We start from the raw sequence: 14,487 nt of genomic DNA, 5'->3' as shown, positions 1-14,487 counted from the left end.
TCAGCAATACAAGGATTGAATAATCAGTTGAGTGTTGTATAAAGCTGAAGTTGAAAGCATAAACATGTTACACTATTTTAAGATAGGCTCCTTATTTTGGTAAGGTTGCCACTGAGCACCATGACATAATCAGGGAGTGTACCTTTAAAGGATAAGGCTGGTGATATGCTATATTTTAGTTTCTGGCAAATCCTGTGAAAAGACCAAAACCATTGTCAGTACTTTTAGATTTGTACTAACAAAAGTAAGAGTGCCGTTTACAGCAGCAGGACAGTGTTTGTGGATCAACTCAAAATAAACTACAGTGCCCCTGTTAATCATAATGAAGGCGACCAAGTGCAACAGTAAGAAATAAACCATGGCTGTGTTCCAAATTGTTTTTTACTGCCCTTACAAAATTTGTACTGTAAGTAGGATGTACACGCAGTATGCATACAATTGGAACATACTTCTTCATAACATTGTGCCTTGAACTTTGACCCTCTTGCTCATATATGCTCCGCAGAGGACTGCGTAGCCAGAAAAGCATGTTGGCATTCATACAGCAAAATCTAACTGACTGGCATAATGCATTTGACACACTATGTATTGGGACGTGTTAAATCCTGATCTAAATATACTAAATGGTATTATGGGTAAAGAAATAGGACTTTGTGTAAACAGGCAGAACAGAATGATGAATTAATTCCTGGTTTGGGTCTTTTCACTGGTATACTTTACAATTAAAATATCACAAGACTTAACCTTTCAACAAGTAGCCTGCAGTTTAGGGAGAAATTAAAAGGAAAAACTTGAATAACATTCAACATAATGTCTCTATACAGATCCAGACTAAGAGAATTTGTGCCAAGGAGCATTGCTTTTCCTGTCCCTCGTCTGCAGAACTGAAGTGAGGCCGTTCATTCTGTTTGTACTCCCCAGGGAACATCATGTACGTCTGTGTACCTGACTCGCTGAAAATATTCCACCTGTAACGCTAGTGATATCGTCAATGCTGCATTAATATGACACAGAATAATTATGTATTTAATTTGTGAATGATATTAACTTGTATTTCTCACTGACAAGATCAGTTGTGGTAATGTGCTGTATCAATATACATATTTTGGATTTTATCTCAGTGCCATACGCATCATGCTGAAATCATTTATGAATGTTTACCACCGGTGAAGGTGGAGATCTTTCTCAACACATTTGAATGCTGTATTAACAGTATCTTCCATGATCCCTCCCAGACATTTGTTGCTGTGATTGAGTTGACAATGTGACTTTTTAATCACCTTTAAATGCATTTCAGAACAGAGGTGATCTGCAGAGTATGTAAAGCTTGTTGTCAATATGGTTTGAATTCGAAAAAAAAAAAAAAAAGATTCTTTTGAAGAGACCAGCATGATTTTGCACAATTAAACATACCACTTCACTGTAACCTGTAGAATCTGGTCAGGTCCGTTGTACACTACACCACCCTGAGGCTTTATCATTCATGTGGACTCAAGATAATCACTGTTCAAACTCTTCCAAAAAAGTATTGGCAGAGAGACAAAAGCTTGAGTTTGCAATAAATTTATTTGTCTGTGATGTGTGTCGTGTTTTTGAAGCGAAGCCCCTAACCGTCCCCTTCCTCCTGTTCTTGTGCTCGTAAGAAGCTGGCCTTTTTCTGGGCGACGCGATCCTTCCTCTGTGCCAGAGATAACTTGGCGCGATTCCACCTGCCCGGAAAGAACCGTAACAACAGCTCCATTAACATTCAGCGCAGAAAAGGGAAAGCTTTGTACGCTCAGCTCTGGGATCTTCCCAGTACAGCTATCCAATACTTAAGACATGGTGCTTGCTTTAGATACAGTTAATTTCCCAAGGTATAATAACGTGACGTGGATATTTTAAGTGTTACATAGTCACAATTTGTGTAAGCTGTGTTGCATCATCAATACTGGCTCAGAAAAGGGAAACGCAATCATGACATTGAAAGCACTCACCTCTTCTTCTTGACGTCTTTTGCGGCTCTCTTTTCGTGGGCGGGGTTCGCTCTGATGCTGGCGTGTGCTTTTTTGTACATTTCTTCAACCTGTAAGAACAAAAGGCGCACACGTTAATGCATCACATCTTAGGCATTTCACTGTGCGCATGGTTCGTCTCGCTTCTCTCAGCCCCGTCTTGAAAGGACAGTAAACATCAGCTACTGCAAATGAAGGACCAACTACATTTTGCTCAGCGTGCTTTGTATCATCATCAAGAAGCAGAGAACCAGCAAACAGCAGTGAAATCGGCATTGGTAGTAAGGCTCCTGGAAATATGTCCAAACGATGCAGCTGCAGAGGAGACTTGACAGTGGGACTTCACTCTCTGCTTGGTTCGCCATTACTCATCTACATCTTTACATAGCAAAAAGATTATTGCTTTTTTTTAATGTTTGGAATATTTAGTACAGACCCTTTGAACTTGGTCATTAAAGTATCATGATGAAAAGATCTACTGAGCAACATTTTACAATTTCAAAATAGACTTGTCAGTGCACTCTGGTGGACAAATACTGTAACGGAGGCCCGTAATTACCTCAAACATACTTTATGCATTTATGTACTGCAATTTCTACCTTAATGAGCAAACTATACGCCAATATTGATATAATATGCAACTAACTAATGTCGGTCAGTCATAAAAACGTATTTGGCTCCATTTTCCATGACTTCCAGTTAGCCATGCTGTAAACATTTCTCCTGTCAGTACCAAGTACAAGAACCAATAGCTTTTATATTAAATTAATTACTTGAAGCAGAGTGATCATCAAATGCAAAAACACTTTGCTAATCAATGAAGCTGTTTTTCATTACCTCCCATCAAGGAACTTGGTCCCACTTGTAAAGAGGATGAGCATCGCAGCACTCCCAAAGGATGTCTGAACTAAAGTGCAGCAATTTCATTCATGACATTGGCATAAATATAAATTAAAGAATTTAATATTGCGCAAATCTGGCCCAAAGAATGGACGAGGTTGCAGTGTAACTACGGCCGGAGACGCTCTACTGCAGTGTTGCGTGATGTCTTGGTTCGTACTGTGTCTGGCGTGACTCCGTTCTTGATGAAGCGAGAGAACTGTTTCTTGTAGGCGTCCTCGTCCTCCTCCATCAGGTAGGACATGTAGTCGGCCACGTTCATGCCCATGATGTGTTTCCGATGCACCTCGGCGTTGAACTCTTTACTCTCTGTGTCGTAACCGGGGAAACGTTTCAGACTAGGAACAAGGAAGAGCAGAAATCACATTAGGATAAGTGACAGAGTCAATTCAGCATTTCCACTTTAACTCTCAGCGGACTAACAAAGTTTTTGCACTTTTCTGGTGTTTTTTTTGTTCTTCAGAATAATTGTTGTTTCGTGTAGGTATAGCCATAGTCATTCCTTTCCTACAGTGTTCTGCTAAAAACAATCCCACTGAGAATGACAGATGTCTGCCTCGGTTTGTCTCGCTTCTCTCAGCCCCGTCTTGAAAGGACAGTAAACATCAGCTAATGCAAATGAAGGACCAACTACATTTTGCTCAGCGTGCTTTGTTTCATCATCAAGAAGCAGAGAAGAACCAGTAACCACAAACTGGACCATCACCCACACAGTGCAAACATTATGATTGGCTTAATGCAAGAGGAAACATGTCAAAAAAATTATAAAATAAAAATAATTTCACCTCTCTCAAAAACGTTACTTCAGAGAGATATATATGAGTTGTATTAGTGCAATCATGCCATGCTTGGTTTGGAAGTAAAACTCAAGCATTGGGCGTTGCATAATTTTGAATCCTAACCTGAAACCACACATCTTGTGCATAGTTAAAGTAGCAAAAAAAGAAAGAAGAGACAATGAATGAAATGCGGTGTGAATATGTGCTATTCTCATATCATACTGACCTGTGAGGAATGGCCAGGCCTCCGTCGACTGCCCCCTTCAGCGCTCCGAAAACCTTGTTCCCTGTGGTTGTTCTGGCCAGGCCTGCGTCCAGGTAACAGGTAAAGGCACCGGGCTGTCCGTCAACACTTTCCACATTGAACTCATCTCCCGTCACCTCCACTTGGCCCTCGTACACCTGGTCCATGCCAAACTTGTGCAGCAGCTAAAAGGAAAGACAATATGATAAAGCTGTTACAGCAGCAAACCACACTTTTACGCATTTTAAAATAGGATACAATAGCTTGAATCCGACGCACAAAGTCAGTACAAATCTCACGGTCCTCTTCATGTGCTGACACCTGCAACTTCCTGTGTGTGTGGTCTCACCCTGCGAGCCGGCAGCAGCCCGGTGCAGTAGTGTGTGTGTGTGTGTGTGTGAGAGTGGGGTCTCACCCTGCGAGCCAGCAGCAGCCCGGTGCAGTAGGCAGCAGCATAGTTAGTAAGGCCTACAGTGATGCCATATTTGGGAAGCTCGTGAGAGTAAGAAGCACACACAATTTGGTCTCCTTCAATCTTCGCATAGGCAATCTGGACAAGAAAGACAAGAGAAAATGGTGGGTCAGGTTATCTTCAATGTGTTACCGTGTGAGTTTCAGCCTCTCTCCCAGTCACTGACCTGGCAGCAGATGTCTCTGTTGGAGAACCTGACGATCATGCGGTACTTAGGCGTGTTGTACTTGTTCTTGTCCTGCACAACCAGGCGCTTGCGGGCAAAGAAGTCCGTTTTCCCCTCTGTACGTTAGACATAACAAGAGTCAATTAGTGAAGCACTATTTTAACAATACAAAAGGCTTAGGCTATGATGCATAATGAATGCTGGTGTGTAGAGAATACTGTCTAACCTCTTCTTCGCCTGAATTTGACTTCATATCTCTTGAAGTAGGCCTTGTTCTTCACCACTTTGACGAAACCCTAAGAAGGAAAGCATAGTTAGCTATAATGTTAGCATGATGGCTGTGACCGGAAGCGCAGCATACCACAAAAAAAGGCAGCTGTTTCAAGCTTAATTGTGTCGACAGTGCCATATAAAAGCATTTGAGTAGCTTATTAAAAGCTTGGTGTGAGTGTTCTGCAGTGTAACGTTAAGTCAGCTGAGGTTTGGTCAGCCATTGAGGCGCCACGCTGGAACACAGCAGCTCGTCGGTACAGTGCGACCGAACAACCGCCATCATCCACGAACATCTGACACCCCAACCGCTGGAAACACTTTTCTACCTTCTACTAAATCTCTACACACCCAGACTGTCTGCACTGAATGCATATCGATATTGTTTACTCACCATTTTAAGTGGATTCTGCTCGCTGTCCTCTTGAACTCAGATGTGTCTCTTGGCGGCGGAAGTTCACTTGGCAACTCGTCGTCATGAGTAGGAAGTCTGTTGGGCGGGCAGCGCCCCCTGCTGCCCCGGTGTACTACACGCATGACCGACAGGGGGCAGCAGCGACACAGACTCTTGGTAGATTCACTCTATTTCTGCACAGTGATTTAGTCCGTATCTTAAGTGTATGTTACACATATGTAAAAACCAAGGGCGTAGCACAAAATTCTGGGTCCTAGGGGGACCTACTAGAACTGTTGGGTCCTTGTAAATGATGTGGTATAGTGTGGTCTAGACCTACTCTAACTGGAAAGTGTCTTGAGATAACTTTTGTTATGAATTGATACTATAAATAAAATTGAATTGAATTGTAGAAAAGCATTTTCTATGGGCCCCTCCCCGTATCCACAGCTGTTCATTCTAGCATCTTTTTGGGTCCTCCTCACATGGGGGCCCTGGGTACTCAGTCCCCTTTTCCCCCCCCATTTCGATGCCCCCTGACAAAACCTTGTGTATTTCTGGAGCTGAATCCTCTAATAATACTACTAATAGCCAGTTGTTTTTGTAAATAGAGCACTTTTTTTAACGAGAAATGCAGTTCTAAGTGCTTCACAAAACAAAAAACAGATGAGAGAAGACAATGTCACAACAGTTATTACAAATACAATTACAAATATTTAAATGCATTTAAAAGAAGGAAAGAGATACCAATTTGCCCAATTTAAAGTAAATTAAATAATAACAAGAACAAGAAGAATAGTAAATTATCATTGTTCTAACCCCTTCCATTTGCTTTGGATCAGCCAGTTAGTTTGGGGAGAGCTCATGAATATATTAATCCCAAAACCATCTGGCTATTGCAGGGATTAAAATAGAATGATTTAGCAATTTAAATGGTTTAATAAAGATCTTCAATATGTCTGACACACACTGTAACGAGGCCTGTTGGCCTTCAGACAACCTGACACACTGTGATAGTTTGTAAGGCCAGCTGTGTTTATGTATCATCCTTCCGGGTTTTTTTCTCCACAAACTGATGACTATTACGTCTAGAAAGGTCAAAAAGAGGACCGTCTCAAAAGCTTGGGTGGATTTTAAATCCAGAGAGGTCACAATATTTGACCACTGAATCAGGAGACAGATTTTTGTCTGAGCAAGCAGCCCACCTACGTACAAAACCTTTTCTCACAGAGTTTTTACTGTTTCCTATACGTCAAAACTACAAATCTAAATCCATAAGACAGCGTGGTGTTGAAATCGTTGGGTGTTACAAGAACAAAATAAAAAGATTTGAGCATTTACACTTCTGTGACAAATGAGAAAGCTCAAAAACAGCTACTAAAGGGACATAGTGGTTAGAATAAATATACACAATAACATAGTTTTATAAAAACAGTTTTTGTAATTTTTGTTTACTGTGTAGATTGAATTATTACTTTATGTTATCACTATTATTATTACTTCAACTTCTTGAACATTTATACATTTATATATGTTTATATATATATATATATATATATATATATATATATATATATATATATATATATATATATATATATATTATATTAAACAGCTATACATTTCGGAGGACATAGAGCCTGAGCAACAGATGCAGTCATTACCGATCATGTTTTTAGTCCGACATAGGAGAGAGGAGATCAATCTGTTTTGGGGGTCACATGTTTCATTATTTACCTCCATGATGACATTTTTCTCTCCAAAACGTTGATGCTGGCAGGTTAGGAAATATGCTTAACATTCGCAATACACAGTAATAATGTCAAAATCTACATTTACATGTAAAAAGCAGACTACTAGAATGTAACGCATGGTGGCCCAATGGTTAGCCCTGAGGCCTCATAGCAAGACGGTTCTGGGTTTGAATCCAGGTCGTTCCGGGCCTTTCTGTGTGGAGTTTCTATGTTCTCCCCATGTTTGGGTTTCCTTTGGGCGCTCCGGTCTCCCCCACTATCAAAAAACATGCACCCAGTTCTCCAGTCAGTGCCCTTGATCAAGGCACCGGCTCACATCTGGAGTTGGTCCCTGGGCGCTGCTCCCTTGAGGGATGGGTTATATGCAGAGAATGAATTTCACTACATGTATGTGTATGTGACAGTAAACTATCTTTACCTTAAATGTATAACATGGTAAAACACTGACAACAGCAAACACAGGACTGGCGTTGCTGCTGATGCTCCCAATGAACTCTGCTGTGATTAATATGAAGGGTGTCATTCAAAGGGCTCAGCCTTACTCATCAGGTCCCAGTGTTCATGGACATGGAATGTATCCGGATGCAGGACTGCTTAGATAACAGGCCTGATATCGGATACAGACTAAGGGAATTTCCAAAAACTAAACACCTGACACAAGAAGCAAAATAAAACAAAATCAGAGCAACTGGATTTTTTTGCCTTGTCAATCTATGCTTGAACATGGGACAATAGTTACAGAAAACAGCCAAATAAAAAAAGGTGTACTTATTCTTTAAGAGCCTCAAACCATTTGAATGGAAGCCATTATAATGTGCCGCTTAGCAGGGCAGCCAAGGTCCACTGCAAATTACCTGGCAGAATTACTTTATTAATAATAAATAATTTATTAGGTTCTTAACTTATACTCTATCTATGTTGATGCAGCAGTAAAAAGCTGGTGTCATTTGACTTTAATCGGTGTTGAGAAGATTGATACCACTCCACAGCAAGCTAAATATGTAGCTCTCGCTAGGACACTTAGCTTAGCTTAGCAGCCTGGAAACAGGGAAAGACACCTCCTATAAAGCTAACTAATTAACGCTATAGTTTGTTAGTTTCATGTGTTCATGTGTAAAAATGACAAGTTGTGGTTTTATAGGGGGTTATGTGCTGGACAATTTCTTTGCCGGGCACGGTGACTGAGTTAAGTTAGCTTCCATTTTACCGTACAAACATGAGAGTGGTATCAATGTTTTCAGCTAAATCTAGGGCAAAAAAAAGAGTGGTTCCAAAAATGGCAACCTATTCCTTTAAAATAGTGCAGAAGCTGAACCCTTGATTACAATTAAACAAACAAGCTATAACCTGTTAATAGCTTAAGAGGTACTTGTATAGGCAGATTTGGTTTCTTTTGGACAGAGCAAGGCTAGCTTTATGCAAAGCTCAGCTAAACTAAGTGGCCTCTGGATGTAGCTTCATTTTTAGACATGAGTGTGGTATCAATCTTTTTTAAATTTAACTCTCAATGAGAAAGCAAATAAGCGCATATTCCAAAATTATTTTAAAGTAGCAAAAAATTTAAAAACTCAAGCAAAGAGCAAGTGACCTATGTGAAAAAAGCACAGAAGGCCTACTTGAGTGAATGTACCTGCCACCAGTTTCATTTTCAAAAAACACCATATTTTTGTTGTACTGCACATTGCCACAGCTCATCTTTTCACCCTGGGTGCTGAGCTCTCTGTTTTAGCTACAGAGCGACGCAGAGCTGCCAACTTTTTCCGAAAACCTTGGAGTGAGATTTGGGGGGTCAACCCAAATTTTGCTGCACACAAAGCAATTTCTTTGGCTCTTTCAGCATCATTATCCTTCAGGGTTTAAATTGGTATTTGTTATGTGTGGGGGCTCTCCCTAGGGGGGTCTGGGGGTGTGCCCCCCCAGGAATGTTTTTTGAAAAATATACCATTAAATGGCACTTTCTGGAGAGTTTTGTGCAAAGAAAATGAGAAATCAAATCTTACATGATATGTGCAAAACTGTAGGTTTGAGGGCCTTTGCATTGTTGTAGTATCAAGCTATTAGGGCATTTAGCATTTCCATTAATGTTAATCAGTCATCACTTGATTACACATTGTATTTCCTTCTTATGATTTGAGAACTGACACAGATAATGTGGCAAACATAATGTGGCACATGAAGAAACAGTAGCATATGTCAGCAGCAACAGCTGAGTAGATTTGGGTCTGTGGTGAACAGGTCCACCTCACACAAAGTTTCTTCTCCCATTCTCTCTCTTGACTACCACACACACACACACACACACACACACGGTTCTCGGTGTAGGGACAGGGACCCAAAGTTTCAATTAACATTGGTCTACCAGAGGGATCAACTAGGACCAGTGAAATTCTAAAGAATGAGAACCACTGATTTACATACATTCTAATCCTTTAAGACTAAATAAATAGAAATAACCATTTTTTGGACACCAGGGGGACTGTTGGCCAAACCTCTTTAGATTAGGCAGTGAGGGAACTGTATTCTTCAATCAAGGCCTTTCCCCACCACAAGGTCCAACAGAAAATAGACTGAAAAATAAGACAAAAGACAAAGCATGGCTCATGTTGTGCATGTGTTGTATCACAGCCTTTCTCAGTAGTGTTTGGCCCTTATCCTCTGTGCCCCACTTGCTGTATTTACTTTTTGGGGAAAACAAAAAACTATTTCTTCATTTGAAAATGAAATGAAGTTGCTACACTTAGTAGCCTCGCTGCTCACCTCTATTTTTACAGAGAGAGTGGACACAAAGCGGGTGTGTAATACTCAAAGCACATGTAAACCTGAAGCCGGGGAAATACACCTAGGATGGTTTGTGAAAAAAAGTTCTCAGTTTGCAACATTTCGAAAATTCCACAGAGAGGGAGCGCTCTTGAACCCCCTCATTCTCTCTGAAAGCACAACTACTCGATCACTAGGGGCTCAATAGGTAGATCTATAGATAAACTCATCTTTCAGAAATTTGACTGACCGGGTTGACACTTCAGCGTGAGAAATCGGGGGTGTGGCGTGTGAAACCAGTCAAATGCGTGTGTCTCACGGCCAATGCGAGAAGCTAGCGCTGTTAGCGGTTAGCCACCTCATTCTCAATGGCAAAACACTGCTACAACACATTCAAGTTCACCCTGCACTACAAAAGAAATTGTGTAGAACTGCTTACCTGTCCCTTGTCTGCACGTATTCTATGCAAAGTTGGAAGTCCATCCTCGTTTAGAAGAAGTCTCCCGGCTAATCCTGCCTTGTACTGGCCAAAGTTGGAGAACAGCTAGCTGATGTGGTAGTAGCCAAGGTGGTTAGCTAGCACCAAATGTTATGGCCGATGACGTAGACAGCCGTGCCAATTTTGACCAGCTCACCTGGAGACTGGAGGCAGGATTCATTCAGAAACCTGTATCTCACTCATAGCAGCATGGATGGTTTTTATTCCAAGTTTGTATGCATGTAGAAGCACCAGATACCCAAAATAATACCCTAAAATCCCAGAAAAAGCTTTTTTTTCACAACATGGGCACTTTAAAACTAACATTTTCCCCACCCATAATGACTGATTTTAATCTTGTGTGATACATGTTTTATTTCTGTAGGTCTTATTCAGCAAGGAGGCTGCTTTTTATCAACACGTAGACAATTCAGTGTTCATTTGATGCATTTTGTTTTTTTGGGGGGGAAAAAAATCCTAGAGTGATTACTTGGTCAAAAGATGAAACCAGTCGTTCAGTGCAAGTCTATCTGTTAGCTCTATCGACAACTACTGAAAAAAAGGAACTGGGGTGTTCTGCTTTTCCGTTTGAGAAGAGACAGATAACATCCCTCACTGTCACAGCGCAGATGTTCTCAGTGTTAGATAAGAAAAGTCAAAGTCACTCTTGTGGACAGCTTGCTCGCAGTCTCTCAAGCTCTGTTTCTGCAGAACTGATTTCACAAGAAAAGCAACTGTCCAGTCATCCCTCTGCAGCAGTAGTCAGTGGTTAACAGGGTTTCGCCCTGGGGCGTAGGTGAGGTCAGTAACATATGGGTAAAACTAGAAGTACATTTGTCCACTTAACCTTCCCATTGGATGTTGCTTTCCACATGTTGCTTTGGGCCTCCCTTACTTACTTACTTGTGTAACATCAACAATGAGATCCAACAGTAATTATTTTTGCATGCTGCAGACAAGTGTTTTCATACTAAAAGTCACAAAATAGAATTGAAAAAAGATGACTTTGAGGATACAGGACTAGAGATGACTTGCAGAAATTCACACATTAACAAATGTGTTAACAGGCACACCACAGATAAGAAGACTGCACTTTGTTGACAAGCAACACACTGTTGTCTTTCCTGCCTCTTTTCAACTGCTCCTTTTAGATTATTTTCAAGTGCATGCCGAAATAGCGTAAAGGTCCTTTGCCATTTTTAGGTCATTGTGAATAAGAGAAACAGGTGTAATTGCATCTGCAACATGCATTTACCTTACTAACCTGCAACATCATCTACAACAGCATTCAAATGATATCATTATATGATACAGTTAAAGTAATTTCACCTGGGTGACAAACAGTAGCACACACAGCCAAAACCAAATCAGTTGTGCTGGAACTAAACTGAGTTCTGCTAACTTTAACACCAGACAGCGTATTACTGGAACAGCGGAGGTGGTGCAGAGTTGAAATTTATGTGTGAAAGCCCAGCCTTTCTCCCCCCACCCGTCATGTGAACAGTGTTTTACACATCATGCAGAAACAGAGTGGTGTTTTCTGTGTGAATACTACAGGGAGACTGACTACAGATTGTAGAGCATCAGCTTCAATGAACTCGCACTAGTAACGGAAATGGTAAGAAATGGGGGAGATATTGGGTTCAAGGTGGAAATAGTTTCCAAAAATCAACATTATAGCCAAGGTTATTTTTAGTATTTATTTGTTTCAAGATTTTTTGGGGGCATTTTTGGCCATTATTTTTGACAGGTCAGATGAAGACATGAAAGAGAGAGAGGGGGAATGACCCGGTCAAACCCGGGCCGGCTGCATCGAGGAGTAAACCCACATGGGCGCCTGCTCTACCAACTGAGCTATCTGGGCACCCCTAAGATTACTTACAGTACATATCTCCAGCAGTGGAAACACTATGAAAAGTGTTTAAAAACACCCATCACCGGAAATAAAAGAATCCATAGACCCCAACATAAACCGCAGGCTTATTCAGGCATGACTATGCATGTTGAACTCTGACCTTTCAAACGGCCACCTCAACCCCCGGACATGCACAAAGACACAATGAGCAGGAAGCACCGAGCAGGTTACTTCACATCCACACACCAACGTCCCCACGATGATATTCTCGGTATCTCGGAGGGAAATTTACAACCAGAAACGGGCTGATTACAAACAAGGGGAGCTGCTGATCACTGTGATGGATGAGGGAGGTGATTTGTGGAGTGTTTACAGCATACATCCAAACATCTGGTTTTTTACTTAGAAAACGTGGCCTTGCTGACCCTGGGCCAAGATTTTAGGATCCTTGGGGGTATGTGATCATGCAGTAGTTAGAGTTAAATGAGAATAATCATACTAATACGTAAACCATAACGTTAATCAAATCAATGTACGGTTACACAGACAAAAGCTTCCCTTTCTGCTGCAGGACAAAGGATTTAAGTGAGTGAGAGTACAGGCGAGGAAAGTACAATATGTTTGGGGACCTCCTGTGTGAAAGAATAACTGTCTTGCGGTCAGCAGTGTCCAGTAAATCATTCATTGTGTTCACACCCTGTCCCTATCTGGTGGCTCCAGTTGGGGGCAGCTGAGAGCTCGATGAGGATCGGACTGGCAGGGGAGGGGGGCTTTATGCAGTTAAACCTAAGGAAAAGGGCTAAAATCAGATTGTAGCTGGGGGGGAAAGGGACGGAGATAGTTTAAAAGGGAGAGGGAGGGGGTTGTTACACTGTGGTTAGAGTTGTGGAGCCAAAGGAACCTGTGAGGGGATGAGATAGCATGATGTGGTTTTCATTGAGATGCCACAGCAGAGTGGAGGTGCCGAGGTGAACGCTCACACTGAGAGTCTGGGACCAAACAGAGACTAACCCAGGGAAAAACAGTTTAGCCACAATAGGCTATTGTGGCATGAATCCATTGCATGCTGTACACAGTGTAAAATCTACTTTTTTGTGATTATGTGCTGTATGACAAAAGGAAATCGCTGGTTTAAATTATGCTCTTAAGGTGGAATGTCTGGAAGTATAAAACTGCAGAAAAGACTGAATGACTTTTAACCCCTTGTTTCTATTTGAGTCTGCAAGAAGTGTTCAAGTTTCACTTGTCATCAGGCTGACCTAAAGTGAGACTATGTGCATTTTTAAAACTCTCTTACCAATGAAAAGTTGAATCCATGGTCCTGAAAAGGCTACTGTTGGCTTGTGTTAGCAAACTTCAGCGTTTTATTGTTGTGTAACAGATTTCATTGAGCCACTTTGCTGACTTGATCATTTTCTCCATTTTCTTTTTTTCTTTATTTGACAGAAAGACATAAACTGACTTATTACAGTCAGCGTGTGAAAGGAATATACAGACTGAGAACTTGTGTCACTTTTTGCATCATTGTCTCCATATTTTGTGACATGTAGCAAAAAATGGACACTTTTTAGCAAATGGTACAAACATATGGTACTGTACTGATTTGCACTGAGTCAAGACAACGTTTTGATACTCTGCTCCTCTTGACAGCATTCACATACATGTGGTATGTGGCCTCAGGTATATTTAAAACTGCGAGGAGTCCTCACAGTACTTCTAAAGTGACAGTGTCATCCGCAACTTTGACAAAAAAAGTGCTGCTGCGAAAAAGCAAACATAAAGACAATACCCCCCCCCCCCCCACACACACACACACACCTTGCCTCTTGTTGCGTTTACTGCGATTGGGCTTCTATTTCAATCACATACTTTCTGTAAGACTCAAAGAGCGAGAATCAAGGCCTGTGGGGGGGGGGGGGGGGTTTACAGAGAGACAAGAGGCTGTGGCAACACTGATAGCGTCTTCTCCACTCTGCGTTTGGTTTCCTGTTCTGAGTCAGTGTGTTACTCAGAGTTTGAATGTCAGAGTTACTGTCCCTTGCTGTGTCTTTCTTCTTCTGAGGATCATCTGAACGCCGTCAGTGTCAGCAGCTGAGTTCCAAACAGGACCTTTATTTTTCAGTTAAAATATTTTTTACATTTTAACTGAATGTCTCTCATGAGATGTGACTGAGCACCCACGATCTGTCCATACTGTAGGTTGCCATGTGGTGTATGAATGAACTGACAAAAACTAAACTTTGCTTCAAGTTTGAAACTCTCTTTATTCCACAGTGAAAAAGAGGATTAACAGTTTTGTTTTGTCTTTGCTTGTTGCCTTTTGTGTGAGAAATCATACAGAAGGGAGAATTCGATCAGTCTTTTTGATCCTTTTCAGCAAATTCACCCTTTTAGAATAATAAATCAATAATTAATACTTTCTAA

The 14,487-nt window shown here is 41.2% G+C and overlaps 1 protein-coding gene and 1 long non-coding RNA gene across 2 annotated transcripts; one reads left to right on the top strand and one right to left on the bottom strand.

Moving 5' to 3' along the window:
* Positions 1-1,547: 1,547 nt before the first annotated feature.
* rpl5a (ribosomal protein L5a) lies at positions 1,548-5,454 on the bottom strand. The gene is made up of 8 exons (XM_034887775.1): positions 5,220-5,454; positions 4,782-4,851; positions 4,556-4,671; positions 4,333-4,467; positions 3,900-4,102; positions 3,055-3,232; positions 1,977-2,065; positions 1,548-1,709 (listed from the first exon to the last, which is right to left on the bottom strand). Exons 1-8 carry the CDS (start codon positions 5,220-5,222, stop codon positions 1,607-1,609), a joined length of 897 nt encoding a protein of 298 aa, XP_034743666.1. The 5' UTR covers positions 5,223-5,454; the 3' UTR covers positions 1,548-1,606.
* LOC117954194 lies at positions 4,186-4,452 on the top strand. Its single transcript, XR_004658773.1, has 2 exons — positions 4,186-4,250; positions 4,295-4,452. It is a non-coding gene; the product is annotated as an uncharacterized LOC117954194 (long non-coding RNA).
* Positions 5,455-14,487: the final 9,033 nt, after the last annotated feature.

The sequence above is a fragment of the Etheostoma cragini genome, chromosome 12 (assembly GCF_013103735.1).
Source record: "Etheostoma cragini isolate CJK2018 chromosome 12, CSU_Ecrag_1.0, whole genome shotgun sequence".
Taxonomy (NCBI): domain Eukaryota; kingdom Metazoa; phylum Chordata; class Actinopteri; order Perciformes; family Percidae; genus Etheostoma; species Etheostoma cragini.
This window is presented reverse-complemented; position numbering and strand designations above follow the sequence as displayed.